Below are 22,795 nucleotides of genomic sequence, written 5' to 3'. Positions count from 1 at the left end.
CCTCAACTGAAGTCCTCCTTTCTTAGCCTGATTTCCGATGAAATCTCTGAATGCCTACAGTTATTTGGCCATCCTCAAAAGTGCAACTTATCCTGACGTCTCAAGGGACGGAAAAGTTACCGAAGTCCAAGGAATGAGTCACTTTGCTCAAATTTGATGAGTAATCTCAGGTGTCATGAAACCCAGTTTCAAAGGAGAGGGGAGGGGGCGTCAGATCTGCAGACGGAAGCAGGCCGCTCCCGATTGGATGGCGAGACCTCGATTTTCCTAAAATTGCGTCATTTAGAACCCAATTGGGTCCAGATGTTATGGGCATCGACGAGTTACCGTCTCGGAAACTCTCAATCACGCAAGCGAAAGGAGAGGAGGCGGCTAATTAAATATTGAGCAGAAAGTCGCGTGGGGAGAATGTCACGTGGGTTTGGAGGCTCGAGGAGGCTGGGATAAATACCGCAAGGCACTCAGCAGGCGAAAGAGCGCGCTCGGACCTCCTCCTTCCCGCAGCCACCGAGAGTGCGGAGCGACCAGCGTGCACTCGGAGGAACCAGAGGAACCCAGCACCCCGCGGGACTGTCAGTCGCAGTAAGTACCCGCGCAGTGCCGGCCGCGGCTGCCCGGGTCACTCCACCCCGCATCTGTCCGAGGTGGCCGCGCTGGGTGCGCCGCTGCGGTGAGGGACAGTGGGGAGACTGGCTTCCCAAACGCCAACGCCCCTCTTTGTCTTCCACCTGCAGAGTTTCCTGGTTTGAAGGTGTGGGTTGGTGGGTTAGAGGGCTGAGGGAGTTGGGATTCAGGGAGAAGAGGGTTGGAGAATCTTTGGGACGCGATTCTCTCGCCTAACGGGTGCAGGTGAGACTTTAGTCCTTGTATTTTTGATCTTAGTTCATCCGTTGTGGGGCAGAAAATTCTGTTGCGCTAACTCTTGGATAACCACCCCTAATAGATATATTATTTCTCTCTTTGGTCTCTTCTCCCACTACCCCTTCCCAGAAATTCAACATGAAAATCCTCGTGGCCTTGGCAGTCTTTTTTCTTGTCTCCACTCAGCTGTTTGCAGAAGAAATGGGAGCCAATGACGATCTGAATTACTGGTCCGACTGGTCCGACAGCGACCAGATCAAGGTGAGGCCCCTTCCCAGGACGGCCCGCACCCTTCTTCCTGGGCTCGGGAGCTGCCACCTTCCCACGCAGCAGCACCCTAGTTAACGTGGCAGGCACCGCGACCACGACGAGAGGCAGCGGATGCGTGCGGGAGGATGGAAAGGGGCGCTATTTCCCGGGTTCCTCACGGGATTTTGTGCCCACTATTCAAGTTTCTTCCCGAGGGCTGCACCGTCCAGCCCAGGAACTCCCTGCAGCAGGGATGCCCTCCCGGATGAGCCCGAGATCCCCACAAGATCATAAATCTTGTAAGATTTCATCCCCCAGGAACGGGGATTTCGGGGGCTCCGGTCCAGCTGCACTGCCCTAGCGTCTGGGCACGGGCAGAGGGCGCCTTGGTCGCGGGCAGCAGCGGGCACACGCGTGAGCTGCAGGGGGATTGGAGGGCCGGAGGCTGGAGGGAAGTTAATTTCCTGCCTTCACGTTTGTTTTGCGGACCTGAGGATGTAGCTTGAAGTTTCCCTTTAGAAACTCGTAGGCTACTGGCGCTGGGGAGCGCGCCTCGGGAAAAGGGTGAAAGTCGTCTATAAAACGTTGTCACCCTTCCCCACCGCAGCCCCAGCCCCAGATCACACACACCTGTGTGCATTTAGGGTGGTGAGGAGTCTACAAAGCCGACACCGAGACAAGACAAAGTCAGGTGGCGGCGCGGCAGATGAGGGAAGGTCCCCGGGCTGGGAGGAAAGAACGGAAAGCGCTCGAGGCTTGAAGACGCCAAGCCAGCTGCTAACTCGCCCTGGCAGGCTTGCGGGGACCGGACGCGGGTTCGGCGAGGAGGGGCGCAGAGAGGGAGCGCCTCGGGAGGTACCCCGCTCAGCCCGAGCGTGGGGAAGGCTGCCTCCCCCCGCCTCGGGGCCGGAGTACAGCGGGAAGGGCTCGGGTTGCTGGGTGCCTCGCTCCGGTTGCCTTACACGCCCTTTGTCCGTGCTTTTGTCCCCCAGGAGGAACTGCCTGAGCCCTTTGAGCATCTTCTGCAGAGAATCGCCCGGAGACCCAAGCCTCAGCAGTTCTTTGGATTAATGGGCAAACGGGATGCTGGTGAGATGGGCGACCGTCCCTAGGTGTCTTGGGCAGCCCTCCCTGTCTGCTCACTCCTTCTCGGAGTACCCCAGGGTCTCTCGCTCTGAATAGAGATTTCCACTCCAACAGGGGTGTAACCCAGGCCCGACATTGGCCCACACCGCACTAAGGCGCGCACGGGCCCGCACGGGGAGGGAAATTCTGGTCGCATGCCTCACTGTATTCGAGTGAAGCGCTCCATTGACTAAAGATCCAAACTGACAAAGGGAAGACACAGGCCTCCAGGGGTAGTACTGCGGTTGATCCAAGTGCATGTGGAACAGGATTTTGTAGCATTCCCTGAGGTGAGAGTAGATTTGTCTTGGGATAGAAATATTGTTTCCTTGAATTTATCGCACCGTCAGTGGAACATGTAATGACAATTCGTCTCTTGTCAGATTCCTCAATTGAAAAACAAGTGGCCCTGTTAAAGGCTCTTTATGGTAAACATTCCTATAAATCTTTATTTTACTATTGTGTAAAGCACATGTAGGAAAGTGAAATAAAATCTTTTATGGGCTGATATACAAGATCTAGATGATGCCTGTTTAATAAAGAGATGGATTTGCATACTCTCTGTCGATCTCTCTGTCACTCCCTTGCTGTCACTCTCTGTCTCTCTCTGTCTCTCTCTGCCACTCTCTCTCTTTCTCTCTCTCTCTCAATGGGTGGCCAGTCTTGAAGGTGGGAAATACTACAGTCTTATAGTCAATAAGAGGTCTCAAAAGTCTCATAGTCCTAGGTTTGAATCCCATAGAAGGCACTTAATAAAAATTCCATTTGTTTGTTTAAATATTTAGTTTTTATTATTAATAAGTTGTTTAGCATTTATGGTTCTGCCTTATTCCTCAGGATAATATATAGATAGAAAATGTTACATATTTTGATAATCAAATTATTTTATAAAAGATATAATGTAGCATCTTTAAAAACAAATGTATATGTATTTGCTAATTTTATCTTTCTTCTAGGACATGGCCAGATCTCTCACAAAAGTAAGTTCAAAATTGTTTTGACATTTATCAAATTTAAATGTAAAATTATATTGAATTTCACTTTATTTATCTTACCTTGTTTTCTGTCATAACCCTAAGGCTTAATATGTTTAATGAAGACAATATAAGAATGGGGGAGATTCGTATTACATCCAGAATATGGTTGTTTAAACCTGTGTTGTTTAGACATATTGTACTTAGCAAAGAGGTGCGTTATATTAAAAAAGAAAAAAAAAGTCTTTTAAGTCCCTTAAATTGTTAGTTTTAGATAAGAATTTCAATCCTAGGATTAGAAATCTACTATACACATTTCTTCCCACTCACCCACCCCCTAAGCTTACTTTCACTGTAAACAAACAAACAAACAAACACAAAACCCCCACAAGCATTTATAGGCATCTTCTAACTCATTTTAGTATGCTTGGTCCAATAATGATGTCATTTATTAGGGTCATCCAGCAGCCAATTAAATGGAATGAGTGAGTGAATATGAGTAGAGAATCCACACTAAAAATGAAGATGGGTAGAGATGCAGTTTTTTAATCCCCTAATTGAATGGGAAAACTTGATCAGTAAAATATTTCTTAGGGCAGCAAAGATGGCAAAATTATGGTACGTGAAGGTCATTAGATTTGTTTCTCAGTTAATGGAGCCAGAGTTGACAAGAAGTGGCAAGGGTCTATCTTCATCATATTGTTCACTCACGTACCCTGTCGTGAATTTGGTGCATTGGGTGGCAGAGCAGGCCGCGTTAATGTAGCAGCTGTATTCTCAACCATTGAAATAAAAACCAAGAGAAATTCTGTCACTGGCATTAAACTAGTAACCTTTCCGAAGAGTTCATCTTTGAAAAATAAATAAATAGTATTCATATTTACTTTCTAAGGATTTGACTTTGAAGGGAATTATATATAAAAATTCTATGTAATAAAAAATGTACTCTGTTCATGTCAAAACTAATACACTTTTCTGAAAGGAGTATCTTTTAATATCCAATAAAGTAAAAACAGTGACCTTTTAGAAGATTATAATCATCAAGGAATCTGATTTTAATTAAGGTCTACTTGCTGAGAAGTACAACTTATTAATAACACAAGGAAATATGCTTGGATATTTCACTCTCACACAAATGTGAAATTGACTTCCTAAAAAATCAAAGCTAGCTCAAATGACAATATTTTATATAAAATATATTTTAGAACCTTACATAATAGATAAAATATAATATGAATAAAGAGTGCTTGCTAATATTAAATATAGAATTGAGAAAAGTACTTTCATTGTATTGTGTTAGTGTAATTTATAAAACTTTTAAGGAATCTTTATTTCTTCAGTCTCACCAAAACTTTAAGTAAAAAGATATTTATTATACAGACATATATTCAGAAGCTTGCTTTGTTCTAATTATAATAGTTTGTTTCCTCAAAGATATACATATTAAAATACCCCTAAATGTATTTTTCCAGGGCATAAAACAGATTCCTTTGTTGGACTAATGGGCAAAAGAGCTTTAAATTCTGGTATGTATGAAATCATGACTGAAAATAGACAGTATCTCAAATCTATTTCTATATTTTCCTAAGACATAGTTTTTAAAATATTAAAAAGGAGTAGTAGATACAAAAATGAGTATTATGGTGAAAAAATTTAATTGTTGTAACCACAAATGGATTTATGGGTAGTTAAGCTAATATTACCACAGTATCTGTCTATTTCTCTCCAATCACCATTCTTACCAGTGTCTGCCCCATTTAATCATTACCCAACCTGAATCTTTGGGTTAGTCCTATATTCTTTCCTATAAATCTGTTAAATAAGCCTTGTTTAACCTTACTGAACTAAGGGGCAGTGGGGAGTGCAGGGAAGAATGAGGCTAATTTTCACTTATCAAAGTAATTTGAAAGTTTTAAAAGACATTACATCTGGCGATCTTCCAACACAAAAATAAATTCACAAAACAAATTCTTTATACAAATTAATCACTTTTCTGAAGTTGTAGAAATTCAAAATCTAAACATCCTGATGGATGTTGGAGAGGATGTGAGTGACATGGTTTATTCCAGTACTTTCAAAAAGAAACACAATTAAATATCCTTGAGTGTTGTAAATTGGTTCTGGCTATAAACTCCTTAGAGAGAAAGGATGCCACAATTCTCATTTTAATTCTGAACAACTTTTTCATATGATATAAAGGCTGCAGGTTTCCTTCTCTTCAGTTTCCATCTTCTTTGTAAATACCATATATATATATCTGAAAACCATTATTAGTTAACTCATTCATCACACTGATTTCAAGGTAAATAAACCCTATATCATTTTAATAGAAGATCACTTTTTGTTAAGACCTTATAGCTCTTACCTCCAGGGCTTCTTGGAAAAGCTATTCAAATTCTATTTTGCCTTCAGTGAAAATAGAATTAAAATACTAAATATGTAATTAATTAGAAAGTAATCAGCAGCTGTCTTACCCATTTATAATATTTCTAGTTTCTAGACAATCTATAAGATGTGCTGGCTTAATTCTTAATTGTCTGGATCTTAGGAAAAATAATTATCCTAGTGTTTTTTAATGGAGATTTTTTATTTATTGTGAAATGGGTACAACAAATAAAACCACTTTCTGTGGGGCAAAAGTTAAAACCCACGATGCAAAAGAAAAGTTAAAGCAATCTGGGCTACAGCAGAAGCCAGAGAATATATTCATATAATTGAAAAGTTCTAAGCACTTCATAATTGACCTTTTGATACATAATTTCTAATAAATTTGGAATTTGTAGTTCCTGGTGTTGAAGTCCGCTGGACAAGCTATCCCAGTGTTTTTACTGGGTCCCCATTTTCTATTTAGACACTACCTTTGCATTTTCTCACCAGTCATTTTGGGCTGCCGAAGGGTAAGTGAAGTGTAAGAAATTATCAATGTGCCTTAATGAAAAACTTGTAATTGTTTTATTAATATGTATTATCTTCCCAGTTTTGGAAATGAAGTATACATTTAAACCACAATGGCTTTTATTTGTATCAGTACATACTAGTCCTCACTTAACTGTAGTTTTCTTGATAATCATATTAGTCATCAACTTTCCATTTCCAGAACTGATATAGGTTTCAGAACATGCTTAACGTTACAAATAATGTAGATATTGTACAAGTTAGAACAGATTAAATACTATTAGATGTACTTAAAATAATAACATGATTGTAAGTAGTGATACATAGAATCACTGTAATGAATCAGGATCAATTTATAACTAAATCTTTGTTCCTCCATTTTAGTTAAGAAAATATAAATAGGTGAAAAATGGGCAAACATGTGATCTGATCCACAGTCAATCAGGGATGTTTTTATATACCTCATTGAGGCAAGGTTATCATAGCTTTAATCTACAGCCATCTGATCTTTACCCACTCATGGTCAGGGACCCCTTTGACAATCTGATAAATCTAGATAGATGCCCTTTCCCAGAGAAAACCTCATCAACTCATACACTCAAAAATTTATATCAGGCTTCAGAGGGTTCAAAGACCAGGTAAGAAACTCTGCTTCCATGTAAGAGGACATTATGTTCCAGCTAAATCACTGTCTGTCTTTAGTTGGTTTACATTAGCTTTCATCTAATTTCTCTGAGGAACAGAGTCATGTTACCTAAAGCTTGTCAGAGACTGAACTTGGGCTATTCATCCTGTTCCTAATATAATCAAACCAGAATGAGAAATAAACTGTTTCCTTCCCTTAAGCCTGTCCAGTGTTGGCTCAGACTGTTCTGCCTCACAAGTGCATACTTAATTGATATAAAATATGCAGCTTACTGTTGACCGCACTTAAAGGATAGTTGGGTGTTTAAGACCAGTATTAAAAGCAGGAAGTGATAACACTGGTGCCTTTACCTGCCTTCTCTGTCAACAAACCTTCTCACTGAGGAAACTGTTTAGAGTAGCACCTATTATTCCTACAGATCCTTCACAGATCTTTCCGCTGTTTTTGTTTACATTCAGTATTTTATACAGGCCATACTGAATTTCAAAAAACATAGTAGTTTCACTATACCATATGTCTAAGTCTATAGTTAAGATGATGAAAAATATCCCAAAATATCTTATCACAACAGTCTGATTTTTACCCCTTTGTGGTTACAGATCCCTTTGAAATTATATATAATATAATATAACATATAATTTGGCATTTTTTTGTCCAGATAATCAATGTATCTAAGTTATTTGCTAGCTATATGTTAAATACCTTTGGAAGCAATAATTAACCCTTCACAGACCATTAAGGTGCTAGTGAAAAGTTAAACAGTATGGTATTTAGATGGCTCAACTGACTTACCTACGGTAAATGGGCTGTTTTTAGTCTTGAGAGCAATCCATCACTGGGAGGTATCCACAAGGGAGGAAGAGACCCCTACACAATTAGATGCCCCTTGAGCAGAGATCAGCAAACTTTTCCTGAAAAGAAACAGATTAGAAATATTTTAGGCTTTGTGAGCCATGTAGTCTCTGTTGCAACTACCCAAATCTGTTCTTTTAGGCCAAAGCAGCCATAGACAATATGTAAATGAATGAGTGTGTCTGTATTCCTGTAAACCCATTTATAAGAACAAATGGTTATTTTAGGCATTGTCCTTTCTATAATTCACTGTGGGTATCTGCCACTGCTTGAGAAAGCTGCTGAGAATCAACACTGCAATATATTGTGGAAATATGCTTTGGGGGCACGAAGTATATGATAAATGATGAAAGAAACTGAGTTCTGTGGTCAGATCATTTCCCATCAGGATAGAGACTGAGGCAGGATTGGAAGATATGCAAATTACATTCTTAGAAATACTTCTGTAAGGGAAAATGTCATTAGGAGTTTAGAATAAATTACTATATGCCCTGAACTTTAGTTGTGTAACTCCCTCAGTGAATTCACTTAAAAAACATTTTATCTCCTCTTTGTTTTCAGTGGCTTATGAAAGGAGTGCAATGCAGAATTATGAAAGAAGACGTTAATAAACTACCTGACGTTATTTATTCAGCTTCATTTGTGTCAATGGGCAAGGAAAGGTAAAATAAGACATGCACTATGAGGAATAATTATTTATTTAATAACAGTTGTTTGGGGTTGAAATTTCAAAAAGTGTTTATTTTTCATATTGTGCTAATATGTGTTGTAAACATGTTTTAATTCCAATATGACTCCCTTAAAATAGAAATAAGTGGTTATTTCTCAACAAAGCACAGTGTTCAATGAAATTGTAAAACCTGTCAATGATACAGTCCCTAAAGAAAAAAATCATTGCTTTGAAGCAGTCGTGTCAGCTACTGCGGAAACAGCGGGAAACTCCTGACAGTCTTGTGCTTTTCCTATTTGTTTCCATGGTGAAAATGTACTGAGATTTTGGTATTACACTATATTTGTATCTCTGAAGCATGTTTCATGTTTTGTGACTACATAGAGATGTTTTTAAAAGTTTTAATGTAATTCTAAAGTCTTCATTTCATTGTACGATGTGTTGTGATAGTTAACATTTTAAATAAAAGAAAAAATATCTTGAAGATTTTTGTCACATTCTTTTATTAACATTTGTGTCCAATTAGCAATCTTTCCTTTAATAGGTGAAATATGTTCAAAGCAATTTTGTCTAAAATGCAGTTTCTCTCTCTGTCATGCACTTTTTTTTTTTTTGCTAAATCATTTGTCATGAGATCATTTATGAAGAACACAACTGCATTTTGGATTCCAAAGAGTAAAGGCTAAGTTCTGGTTTTATATGCTTTTGATTCCTTTTTACAAATAGGATAATAATCTATTTCAAAGATATATTTCACTGATTGTTTTCTTATTGAGTAAAACATCAGCTCACTACCATTTCAGCCCTGCTCAGAGCCCAGGTATAAATGCATCAGTGCCTGAGTCTCACTAGAATAAAGATAGCAAATCAAATTCTCACAAAGACTGTCGGAAGATGATACAGAAAGATGAGGTGTTGATAATAGGGCAACACCCTCACAGCAAAAATAACTCCTTTCCAGCATTTCTAAGAAGTGCCTGTGAATTGCTAATACCTATAACACTCTGTCTGACAGAAGCACATGCATCAGGAATAAATATCGAGCATTGAGAGGGAGGCTTGTGCATTTTGATTGATAAATGTCCTTGGAATCATTTTCTGATTGCACAGAATATGTGAAGTATTGACCAGCAGTAAAACAATGCAGACAAGCACTGTTCAGTGAAGTAAAAAACATGAATGTAGCCTGGACTGGTGACTGTTGGTGAGCAATACAACCATTTGAAGGAGAGAAGAACTAAAGCATATTTTAACATTTATGTTTTCAATTAAATATATTTTTAAAAAACTCCAACTCATATTCCTTAGTACACAATACATCTAAATATGAAAAATTATATAATGGTAAGCAAAATGGAGAAAACCAGAGTCATCCCCTAGAGCCCCACTCCCCAACAGCAATGTTTAACATTCCATTGAATAATAATTATAATAAATAATCATTAGCTAAAATTATGTATATACTTAATCAATGATCAAAATATTTTCGTCATTATTATCATTTTACAGATGGGGTTATGAAGCTTAACAAAATGCTGGGGTCAGAGATTATAATATAATAGGAGTCAGGCTTGGAAATAAACTGAGGGGGAAATAGAGCAAATCACTATCTAACAATGAAATTGATTAAGCAAACATATACTAAAACAACAGAATATACAGTCATTTAAAGTGGCATCATGGTGTATTTAACAATGTGGAACAACATATATGGTATGTTGTTAAACATAAAGCAGTATTTGTTATATTTATTTACATATATATATAGCTTGTCTGCATAGCTGTCGTAACAAGAGGAACAATTTTAGTGGATAAGCACATGGGACTCGGTATCATACCACTCAGGTTTGAATCTTGGCTCTATCATGTTACGAATGGCCTTGTAAAGATGGGCGAGTCCCTTAACTTTTCTTTGCCTTATTTTCCTCATCCGTAAAATTAGAATAACACTAGTACTTACTACATGGCATTCAGCTGATGCATTGTAAAGCTTTGAACACAATCTCTCACACACAGCAAACATCCAGTGAATGTTACCTGTTCCCATTGGAAGCTGCTGTTCAAAATGCCAGTGTGAAAATTAGTTCTATATTTTAACCATAAAACATTTTTATAGGCACTAAACACACTGAACAAGCAACAGCACGGGGTGGTATTTAAATCTTTGCCTCACAAATTAAATCCAGGCTATATCACAAATTCGCGGTGCTTTGTGCTGTTCATTGCCGCACTAGGTAGTCCCCATGGCCCCTTCTCACTCTGAAATTCTATAAATCCCTGTGGTATGATCCCACAGTGCTGCATCAAGACGTGCATTGGCGAACCTTCACTCATGCCTGCTTTCCCTCTAGGCCCAGAAACCCAGCGGCAACACAAATAGGAAAAGGGACAGAAACTTCAGTTTAAATTTCTGCTCAAAACATTTATTATTACTTTCTCTTTGTGCCATATTTTCTTTAGTTAAAGTAAGTTTTCTTCACCTATATTCTTTCTTAAGTATTTTATTCTGTTATGAAACAGCAAAAAGACCAAAATACCTAAAGTTACCTATATACGTTACTGCTTTGGTTTTTGTTTGTTTTGTTTTTGTTTCCGTATTGGTCTGGGCCCAGGGTAAAAATAAATGATTTTCAAGTTAATTTGAGAAGGGGTTAATAAAGGGACTAGTTACAAAGTTACGGGCAGCATATAGAGAAGCTGGTAATGGTATATGGTTCTACATGCTATGTCCTTGGGAGTAACAGCTACTCCTACGCCAAAAGGATCAACTTGAGGAAATGAGAGTCCTTGTATGCAAAAGGCTGCTTGATGGCAGTGGTCTTCAGTAAAAGAGTGGAGCCAAAACAAGGTGTTCAAGTATGGGTGGGAGGAGGAGAGTGGGGTGGCCAGGGAATAAATATCCCATCCTCATTGCCACCCAGCTGTCTGATCTCCTGTTGGTACCTCCCACTGGGCAAACCCAACTGGAAAACAGAAGAGTAGGAGCCCTTGAATGCTGTCTACACAGGTAAGCAGCACATACAGGGCTCTTGCGCATATGGGGAAAGCTGGCAGGTGCATTGGTGGGGTGGGGCAGGGGAGGAAGAAGGAAGATATTCAACACGTGTGCCCTGTTGTCTTGAATCGAAAAGAAATTAATAAGCAGAAATCCAAATAAAGGAAAGCATACAGTAACAAGAAAAGTCCTTCTCTATATCCCCAGGGATATAGTTTCACATGAATCCATCCAGACAGACAAAAATAAGAGTATCTTGTCTCAATTTGAGCATGTGCTGAAATCTCTTCTTCTAACACAAAATAATTATGAATGATTTTTAAGGAAGTTAGTATGTTGGGATTTGTGCAAAACACAGGAAAGATTTTTATTATATCAGAAATTATGTAAATCCCCAGAAAAGAAGCAGAACGGAAGCCACAACAGTAAGTCATAGTCCTAGCAGGAAATTGCAGAGGCTAGGGGGGAAGGTGCCAACCCCAGAATAAGGAATTGACCACTGCAGACAACAGACTTGCTAGCAATACTGGATGAGTATTGCAGCCATGAGATAAAGGGACAAAATATTCAAAACTCTTAAGGAAAACAGTGTTTAACCAAACTATCACTTAACAGTGAGGATGAATTTGTGGAAGAAGAAAAGCCAACTAAGAGCTGTTAGCTTAAGCCTTATTAAAACCATTGCAACATGAGAATAGCTCAAAATAGCTGTTCTGCTGAAGAGCAGGTAGTCTAAGGAATTTATATGTTAGATAAGCCAGGTGCAGCAGCTCATGCCTATAATCCCAGTGCTTCGGGAGGCTGAGACAGGAGGATTGCTTGAGGCCAAGAGTTTAAAACCAGCCTGATCTTAGAAAAGCAGGACCCCATTTCTACAAAAAACATAAATGAAACATTAGCTGGGCATGGTGGCACATGCCTGTAGTCCTAGCTATTCAGGGAGCGAGGTGGGAGAATAATTTGAGCCCAGGAGTTTGAGGTTAAGGTGAGCTGTGGTTGTGCTACCATATTTGAGCCTAGGTAACAGAGCAAGACCCTGTTTCTGAAAACAAATGAACAACAACAACAACAATACATATGAATTTACATGTTAGGTTGATGAAGGTCAGTCAATATTTCACTATATCCTGAAAATTGTCCACTGTTCCAATTCAGAGAAGGTATGGGGCTGTATTAATAATGAAACAGGATTCAGGTCCTGCAAGACTAAAGATAAGGTTCTACCAGCTGTTATCCAATTTGGGTCTGGCAGGAAAAGTAAGGAGAAAGAGGTGCTGGCCCAGATCTTACCAGGGTCAGTGAAATAAATTCAGTCATTCACCTTCTTTCACTAACTAAGGGCATTTTCACACATCTAAAACCTCAGAAAGTTTATGCCCACCTTCTTTGAAAAAATTACTAAGGACATATTTCAGCAAGAAAAAAACTAAATCTGGGAGGAAATAATTATAAGAAATATGGTGAGCAAAGTAATTATTTTAAAAATATTGCTAAATTGAAGGGTTATGTATATATATGTGTGTTAAATAAACAATATAGAAGTAAAATCTGATAAGATGTCAACATGGGAGTTAGCTAGGGGAGAAGGAAGGACAGTATAAAAGGAAATGAATACATGCTAAATTTATTGTGTTACTGAGGAGGCTAGGACATAACCCAGACTTTTTTTTCAAAGAATGTGTAAGTTTCTGTGAGTGAGTTAAAAATATACACAGGTTAAAACTAAAAGAATAGATGAATAAGTAACTATCAAAACAGAAGAAGGAAAATGTTGCAAAGCACTATCTAATCCACAGAAGGAAAGAAAGTTTTTAAAAATCTTGGTTAAAAAAACTAACTAGGCCGGGCACTGTGGTTCACGCCTGTAATCCCAGCACTTTGGGAGGCCGAGGTGGGCGGATCACCTGAGGTCAGGAGTTCAAGATCAGCCTGGCCAACATGGTGAAACCCCGTCTCTAGTAAAAATACAAAATTAGCTGGGGTGTGGTGGTGGGTGCCTGTACTTCCAGCTACTTCGGAGGCTGAGACAGGAGAATTGCTTGAACCCGGGAGGCAGAGGTTGCAGTGAGCTGAGATCATGCCACTGCACTCTAGCCTGGGCAGAAAGAGCAAAACTCCATTTCAAAAAAGCAAACAAACAAACAAAACAAAACCTAACTAAACATTAATATTTGCATAAATATGAGTAGCTTTATTAGACCTAATAAAAGACAGAGATTTCAGGTTGCTAAAAAGATTTAAAAATGTAGCTATTTATTATTTACCAAAAGACAAACCTGAAAAAAAAATAGAAAAGTGTTAAAAAATAAAGGGATATTTTAAAAATCTGCCAAATACTAACATAATGATTATATAGCAATTTTACTGTCATATGAGTCAGTAAAAAATTTTCCTGGTAAAAATTCCAGGAAATCAAAAATGATTATGAATATCGATAAAAGGAATAATCTACTAAGAACACATAACAGCTTCAAACCTTTATGAATATGAAGTTAATTCAAAATATATAAAGGAGGCTCGGCACAGTGGCTCACACCTGTAAACCCTGCACTTTGGGAAGCCAGGAAAGAAGGGTTGCCTGAGTCCAGGAGTTTGAGACTAGCCTAGGAAACATAGCAAGATCTCATCTTTACCAGAAAGATTTTTAAAAATTGTGTGTATGTGTGTGTGTGTGTATATATATATACATATATATATATATGTATATATATGTATATATACATATGTATATATGTATATATATATATATACACACACACACACACATATATATACATACACACACACATATTTTTACTGGTAATTGTGAAGAATGCTGCAATGAGCATAGGAATGCAGGTATCTCTTCAATGTACTGATTTCATTTTTTAAAATACATATATACCCAGAAGTGGGATTGCTGGATCATATAGTAGTTCTGGTTTTAAATTTTTGAGAAATCTCCATATTGTTTTCCATAAGTTGTACTGATCTACATTCCCACCAATAGTGTACAAAGTTTTCCTTTTCTCCACATCCTTGCAACACTTGTATTTTGTCTTTTAGATAATATAGTCATTCTATTATAAGAAGTGTGTATATATATGCCAATTAAAATATTTTAAAGTATTAAAAATATGTAAATAATAGCTATGAAAAATGTCAGTTTTTCAGTCAAAAAGTAAGCAAGTGCAAGAGGAATTAAATAGACATATAGATAATTAAGACAAATAGACATATGCAATCAAGAATCTTCATCCCTAATGAACCCCAAAAATCCTCAAAAAATACTAGCAAGTCAAATTCCAAAGCACATTAAAGGAATCATATACCATGGTATTTATCTCTGGCTTGCAAAGATGGTTAAACATATGCAAATCAGTTGATGTGATTTAATAGAATGAACAATAAAAATCATATTATTTCAATAGATGCAGAAAAAGCATTTGACAAATTCAACATTCTTTTATGATTAAAACTCTCAACAAATAACTACAGAAATAATATACTAATATTCTTTTTGTTATGTTTCTCAACATGATAAAGGCCACACATGACAAGCTTACAGTTAACATTATACTCCACGGTAAAAAGTTGAAAGCTTTCCCTCTAAGATTAGTAACAAAGCAAGGATGCCTACTCTTCCCACTCCTATTCAATATAGTACTGGAAGTCCTAACCAAAGCAATTAAGCAAGAAAAATAAATAAAAAGCATCCAAATTGAAAAGAAAGCAGTAAACTTTTCCCTTTTTGCCAATGACATGACCTTACACATCGAAAACTGTAAAGATTACACCAAAAAAACTCTTGAAACTGATCAATTCCATAAAGTTGTATAATACAAGACCAGCTATAAAATCAACAGAATTTCTGTACACTAACCACAAACTATCTAAAAAAGAAATCAAGAAAATATTATATATCATAGCATTTTAAAAATACATAAAATATTTAGAAATAAATTTGACCAAGGAGTTTCTACATTGTTTTCTACATTGAAAACTATAAAATATTGATGAAATAAATTGAAGATAAAAATAATAAATGGAAAAATATCTTATTTTCATGGATTAGAAGAATTAATATCATAAAAATGCCTATACTACTCAAAGTTATCTACAGATTTAATGAAATTCCTATTAAAATTCCAATGAGGTTTTACAGAAAGTTTTTTCGTTTTTTTTATACTTTAAGTTCTAGGGTACATGTGCACAATGTGCAGGTTTGTTACATATGTATACATGTGCCATGTTGGTGTGCTGTACCCATTAACTCATCATTTACATTAGGTATATCTCCTAATGCTATCCCTCCCCCTCCTCCCTCCCCACAATAGGCTCCAGTGTGTGATGTTCCCCTTCCTGTGTCCAAGTGATCTCATTCTTCAATTCCCACCTATGAGTGAGAACATGCAGTGTTTGGTTTTCTGTTCTTGTGATAGTTTACTGAGAATGAGGGTTTCCAGCTGCATCCATGTCCCTACAAAGGACACAAACTCATCCTTTTTTATGGCTGCATAGTATTCCATGGTGTATATGTGCCACATTTTCTTAATCCAGTCTGTCACTGATGGACATTTGGGTTGATTCCAAGTCTTTGCTATTGTGAATAGTGCTGCAATAAACATACGTGTGAATTTGTGTGGCACCACAAAAATCATGAATAGCCAAAGCATCTTGACCAAAAAGAATAAAACTGAAGGCATCACACTACCTGATTTCAAAATATACTACAAACGTATAATAATCAAAACAGCCCAGTACTGGCATAAAAACAGATACAGAGACCAGTGGAACAGAATAGAGGGCCCAGAAGAAATCCACACATTTACAGTCAAATAACCTTCAACAAAGGCAGCAAGAAGACACAATGAGGAATGGACAGTCTCTTCAATAAGTGGTGTTGGGAAAACTGACTATACACATGCAAAAGAATGAAATTAGACTGGTTTCTTGCATTATCTGTAAAACTCAACTGAAAATAGATTACTTACTTAATTGTAAGGCCTGAAACTATAAAACTACTAAAAGAAAACATAGGGGAAAAACTTGTTTAAATTGGTCTAGGAAATTATATTTTGGATATGACTTCCACAGCTCAGGCAACAAAATCTAAAATGTGCAAATGGGATTGTATCAAACTGAAAAGCTTCTGCACAGCAAAGAAAACAAAAGTGAAGAGACGGCCAACAAAATGGGAGAAAATATTTGCAAATCATACATCTGATAAGGGGTTAATATTCAAAATATATAATGAACCCAAACAACACTATAGCAAGAAAATGAATAACCCAATTTTAAAATGAGCAACAGATGAGAACAGACATTTCTTAAAAGAAAACATACAAATGGACAACAGACATGTAAAAAAAAATCCTTAATTTCTCTAATCATTAGGGAAATGCAAATAAAAACCACAGTGAACTCTCACCTCACACTTCTTAGAATGGCTATTATAAAAAAGACACAATACAACAAATGTTGCAAGGATGTGGGGAAAAGGAAAACTTTGTACACTATTGGTAGGAATGTAGATTAATACAACTATTATGGAAAACAGTATAGAGATTCCTCAAAAATTTAAAAACAGAACTACTATATGATCCAGCAATCCCACTTCTGGGTATACATATTTTAAAAAATGAAATCAGTACATTGAAGAGATATCTGCATTCCTATGTTCATTGCAGCATTCTTCACAATTACCAAGATATGGAAATCAAACTAAGCATCCATTGACAGATAAATGGATAAAGAAAATGCAGAATACACACACACACACACACACACACACACACACACACACAATGGAATACTATTCAATCTTTTCAAAGAAGGAAATCTGATCATTTGTAACAAAATAGATAAACCTGGAAGACATTAAGCTAAGTAAAAAATAAGCCAGGCACAGACAAACGCTACATGATCTCACTTATCTGTGAAGTTTGAAAAGTCAAGCTCATAGAAGCAGAGAGTAGAATGGTGGTTGCCAGGGGCTGGGGGAAGGGAAGAGGAATGTGAAAATGTCAGTCAAAGGGTAAAAAAGTTTCAGTTAGACAGGATGAGTAAGTTCTGAAGCATTGAGCTTGCACAGCATGGTGGCTACAGTTAATAATAACATATTGCATATTGAAAACTGCTAAAAATATAGATCTTAAACTTTCTTATCTCACACACACACAAAAGTTTGTGAGGTAGACATATGTTAATTAGCTTGATTTCATGATTTTGCAAGGTGTGCATGTATCAAAACATCAAGGTGTATACCATACTTATATCCAATCTTTGTCAATAATACCTTGATAAAACTGAAGAAGAAGAATCTTCACCAAATAGACATACTTTAAAATATATATGTGGAATTTTCAGATAATTGAACAATAGGACAAAAAATGAAAGAAATAATTTTAAAGATATAAACTTTGGAAAGCTATTAAAAAAAGGGGATAAGGTAAAACTTGACATTGACCAAAAAAATAGCTATAGATACACAAGAGTTGGAAAAATGTTTAAGATACTGCTATACAAAATTCTACACCAATGAATGTGTGAAAGCATAATTTTTGGTTATTAGAAAGTATTATTGTTCAAAATTAGAGTATTAAAATAGCCCAAGGACAATGAAAGTATTTATAGCTACACTCATTAACTATACCTCCTAACCCACACTGACATCTAAAAGACAGTAGCCCAGATCATTTAATAGACAATTCCAACTAAAATTCTAAGAATGAAAGTAATGAACATTTTCTATCTTTAATAACTGCTTCAGAAAAAGGAAAATAAGGGCAAGTTAACTCCCCAACACATTTAATGAGGTCAGTCTAAACCTAAAAGAAACTACTGAACTCATTTAATAAGATTAGCTTAACCCTGATATAACACCAAAGGAAGGACTCTAGAACAGAAAATTGTAGGCCATCCCCACTTGTGACCATAGAAACAAACAATAGAAATAACAAATCTATGTATATGCTATTATATATGCTATGTAAACAATGTATAACATATTATTTTATATGTACATATAATATACTTACATGTTACATGTTATAAAATAGTACACACAAAAAAAGATTAAATAAGGCTTTCCCAGAGATGCAACATTAGAAAGCTTATCATTGTAATGTACCTTGATAACATACTAAAGGTGAAGGTGGGTCTCAAAGCTCTCTCCCAGCTGCCTTTTGGAGATATTGACGAGCTGATCCTAAAATTCTTGTAATAAACCAAGTGATCCACAACAGCCAAAACAATTTTGAAAAAGAACAAACTTGGAGGACTCATATTTATCAATGTCAAAACTTACTACCAAGCTGCAATAATCAAGACAGTACAGCTCTGGTATAAGGTTAATCATATAGATTGTTGCAATCAAATTGAGAATCAGTAATAAAACTGCATATTTATGGTTAACTGATTTTTAGCAAATGTGCTCAAGCAATCAATGGTGGAAAGAATAGTCTTCTTTTTTAGGGGTACTGGGATAGCTAGATATCCACATGTGAAGGAATGATGGAGGATTCCTTCCTCATACCATATACAAAAATTAACTCCAGTGGATTACAGTCCTTCAATATGACCTAAAACTATAAAACACAGGAGTGAATCTTTGCAGCTTGGGTTAGCAAAGCATTCATAGATATGACACCAAAAGCAAAAATTAGATAAATTGTTCTAAACCTTACCAAAGTTAAAAACTTTTCTGTGTCGAAGGTCACTATCAAGAAGGTGAAAAGACAACCCATAGAATAGGAGAAAGTATTTGAAAATCACATATCTGATAAGGGACAAATATGGGCAAATATTTAAACAGGGATTTCTCCAAAGAATGACCAATACACACATGAAAAGTTGCTCAACATCATTAACCCTTGGGGAAAGGTAAACCAAACTCACAATGAGATGCCACTTCACCCACACTAAGGTGGCTATAATACAAAAGACAGATAACAACAAGTGTTAGTAAAAATGTAGAAAAATTGGGAACTGCCTACATTGCATTTGGGAATACATAATTGTGCAGTCACTTTGGAAAACAGTTTGCAGTTCCTCAAAATGTTTAAACATAAGAGTTACCACATGACCCAGAAATTTCCTTTCTAGGTATATAACCAAGAGAAATGAGAACATATGTCTACACAAAAACCTGTACAAGAATGTTCATAGCAGTATTATTCGTATAGCAAAAAAGTGAAAACAACCCAAATGTCCATAAACTGATGAATGAATAAGCAAAATTCAGTACATCCATATGATAGAATACCATCCTGCAATAAAAATAAATGAAATACTGATAAATGCTGCAACATAGATAAACTTTGAAAATGTTTTGCTAGGTGAAAGAAGCCAGTCAAGAAAGAGTACATATTTTATTATTCCACTTATACAAAATGTCCACAACAGGCAAATCCATAGATGCAGAAATATATTAGTGGCTGCCAGCGGGAAGTAAATTGGGGGTAACTGCTAAAGCTACAGTGTTTCCTTTTGAGATGATGTTCTAAAATTGTGGAAATGTGCACAACTTTATAACTATACTAAAAACCAATAATTGTACACTGACATATCCATGGCATGCCTAAGAAATGTCTTAGTAGAAGATGTGCAAAAGTCAGTGCAGATTATAATTATCAGTACACAAGGCAGAACCAATTAGGCAGCAATCCAGTGCTACATAACCTTTCAGTGGGGCTATGAGAAGCCAGTTCCCCCATCCTACTTGGGACCGTGCAGCACTCAGTGGGCATGACTAGGGCCTGGAATGTCTGAACATCAGTCCGCTAAGGACCTCCGAATCTCTCTGTCTTAAGAAGCAGCTATTTACAGGGCTGCTATGTGTTGTAGGTATAGGGTTGTGTACACTCAGTGTGATTCAATCATTCACTTAATTTGTGTATTAATTTATTGACTCTATTCACTCATATAACATGCTATTAGGACATTCCTTTTATGTGCTAGTCATTGTACTAAGCATTAATTGCCCAAAGAAAACAAATCTTAGTCTTTTGCCAGAGAACCAACTCATTATTTTCAATTGTGGTGAATAAAGGGAGGGATTCAAGCACTTATCCTGCCTTTAATAAATAAGCTGTTAAAAGTTTCTCTATGTAGAAGTATTCCAGTTAACAAATGAAGAAAAAACATGTTAGAATTAGAACATCATTATTTTACAGCCTCCATGAACTAATAGATGTAGGCAATAGTCATCAATCAATACTATCATCACAAATGAGAAATAAAAAGGTTATATGTGTTTCTTAATGGAATTACACAACGTTACGTATAAAGTCTCACCAAAAACTTTCAAGCTTGATCAAGTTTCTAGCTCTACCAATTTGAAGGAAATATAAAAGTCAGAGTTACATAATAAATGACTTCATGGGAAAGACAATGGAAATTCTACAGAAAAATACCCAGCTCCTCAACAAATACATTTTAAGATTAAAGAAAAGGGAAGGAAATGGAAGAGTAACTTAGAGATGAAAAGAGACTTAAGAGACATATCAACCAATTGCAATATATGGACATTCTTTGAATCCTATATTTAAAAATAAAAATGAAGTATGAAATAATCAGAGAACCTTGAACACTGGACATTCAGTGACAATAAAGAATTATTGTTAACGTTTAGATGTGATAATAGTATACAGTTATGGTTAAACAATATATGAGTTGCAGTCATTGATCTTAAGAGGCTCACAGAAAGTGGGGGGAATGTGCAGGTTGAAAAATGATTAAAATACGACTTGATAAGGTGATGTCAGTGATAAGTGAAAAGTATTGTGGGAACACAGAGATGAGTACCACCTAGGAGGCTGAAGGAATAATTCCTCTATAAGAGAGATACGAGTCTTAAAGGATGAGAAGTTTGCCAGGAAAATTAGGCAGGAAGGGAGCCCTGAAACAAGAACATTACGAACAGAGACAAAGAGGTCTTAAAAAAACAGGATGTGTTCCAAGTAGTGCAAATATTTGAGCATAGTTACAGCACAGAGAAGGTGGTAAGATATGAGGTTGGAGAGACAGGCTTGCATGAGATCTTACTGGATCTTTCTCGATTCTGTATTAAGGCCAATGTACCACCTGTTTGATGTTCAAGTATTTTCAGCTACCTGTTTGATGTTTAAGTATTTTCAGAGATGGAGAAATGTCATTTAAGAGTTATAACAGGTTTTTGGAGTTTTGTTGTTGTTGTTTGTTGTTGTTTTTGAGATGGAGTCTCTCTCTGTTCCCCAGGCCGGAGTGCAGTGACGCGATCTCAGCTCACCGCAAGCTCCGCCTCCCGGGTTCACGCTGTTCTCCTGCCTCAGCCTCCCGAGTGGCTGGGACTACAGGCGCCCTTCACCTCGCCCAGCTAATTTTTTGTATATTTTAGTAGAGACGGGGTTTCACCGTGTTAGCCAGGACGGTCTGGATTTCCTGACCTCGTGATTGCCTGCCTCAGCCTCCCAAAGTGCTGGGATTACAGACGTGAGCCACTGTGCCTGGCCAGCAGGTTTCGCTTTCTAGAGATGAAGACTTCACTGTACTTCGAGCTTCTAATATAGGTTACAAAAGCGTTATTCAATATGATGTGGGTTGTCATCACTAAGATTCCTGCTAAAATTCTGCTATCTTTTAAACTCAGGAACAGAACACTCAGTAGAACTGGCCCATATGCTAACGAGGTTCCCACTGTCTCTTCTAAGCCGTAAGCCTGGATTAGCTGAGGACTCTCATTTCATCCTGTAGGAAGATTCGGCTTCAATATACTCCTGAGAGCTGGAGTTAGGCCTCTGTGGGCTGTAAACAGAAAGCAGCCCACTCCCTCGAGCCATGCTTTTTCTTGGTATCTTCTTCTGCGTCTATTCCAACTTTCTGCCAAATTTCTTTATGCTTTCTAAGACAAATTCATGGCCTTTTCCTCAGAAGTTTCCTCAGAGTTTCCTCAGAAGGGGCACTTGTAAACTCCAAAGGAAGGTGAGAACAGCTCATGGCCCAGAAATTCTATTTGGCTTACCTTCTCTGGAACCTTCATCTAATAGTGGCAATATTCTCCTTTCCTTATGCAGCTAGGTTTGCACTTTTTACTCAGTTAAAAACAAAAATAAACTAAACAATATATTGTTTAGAGATACATAAGTAAGTGGCAAAACCATAAGGAAAACCAATAACATAATTAACACAAAACACCAGACAGTGGTTTTCTTTGCTGGAGGAAAGAAAAGAGGAGTACACAGGGCATTTCTGAAGTACTGGGTAGATTTCTTGACTATTGACTCTATTCACTCTATCGATTTCTTAACATGGGGGTTACACTGCTGTTTATTTTATTATCATAACCATTCTCCAAACCATGTGTATATGTATGATATACTTTTCACTGTGTATGTAACATTACAGACACACAAGTTTTAAAGTTATGGGATTCAAGACAAACATCTTTTATAGCTCAATCATTTGAAACTTTTCCCTAGACATCAGTCTTGCAAATTGACGGCAAGTGGTGGTGACCGACATTCACCTTCCCCTATGCTAACTATCCTGCATCTTGAAAGAAGGAGTGA

General features: G+C 37.2%; 1 protein-coding gene across 5 annotated transcripts; it reads left to right on the top strand.

The window, feature by feature from the left end:
- Positions 1-295: 295 nt before the first annotated feature.
- On the top strand, positions 296-8,756 carry TAC1 (tachykinin precursor 1). 5 transcript variants are annotated; one of them, XM_025379911.1, is made up of 7 exons: positions 296-582; positions 991-1,122; positions 2,103-2,199; positions 2,619-2,663; positions 3,192-3,215; positions 4,682-4,735; positions 8,164-8,756. In XM_025379911.1, exons 2-7 carry the CDS (start codon positions 1,000-1,002, stop codon positions 8,208-8,210), a joined length of 390 nt encoding a protein of 129 aa, XP_025235696.1. In that variant the 5' UTR covers positions 296-582; positions 991-999; the 3' UTR covers positions 8,211-8,756. The 5 variants fall into 5 exon arrangements, with proteins under 5 accessions (XP_025235696.1, XP_025235698.1, XP_025235699.1 ...); XM_025379913.1 differs by lacking the exon at positions 2,619-2,663 and having other exon boundaries at positions 347-582; XM_025379914.1 differs by lacking the exon at positions 4,682-4,735 and having other exon boundaries at positions 347-582.
- Positions 8,757-22,795: the final 14,039 nt, after the last annotated feature.

This window comes from Theropithecus gelada, chromosome 3, assembly GCF_003255815.1.
Source record: "Theropithecus gelada isolate Dixy chromosome 3, Tgel_1.0, whole genome shotgun sequence".
In the NCBI taxonomy this organism is placed as follows: domain Eukaryota; kingdom Metazoa; phylum Chordata; class Mammalia; order Primates; family Cercopithecidae; genus Theropithecus; species Theropithecus gelada.
The sequence above is the reverse complement of the archived record's forward strand: the minus strand, read 5'-3'. Positions and strand labels throughout refer to the sequence as shown.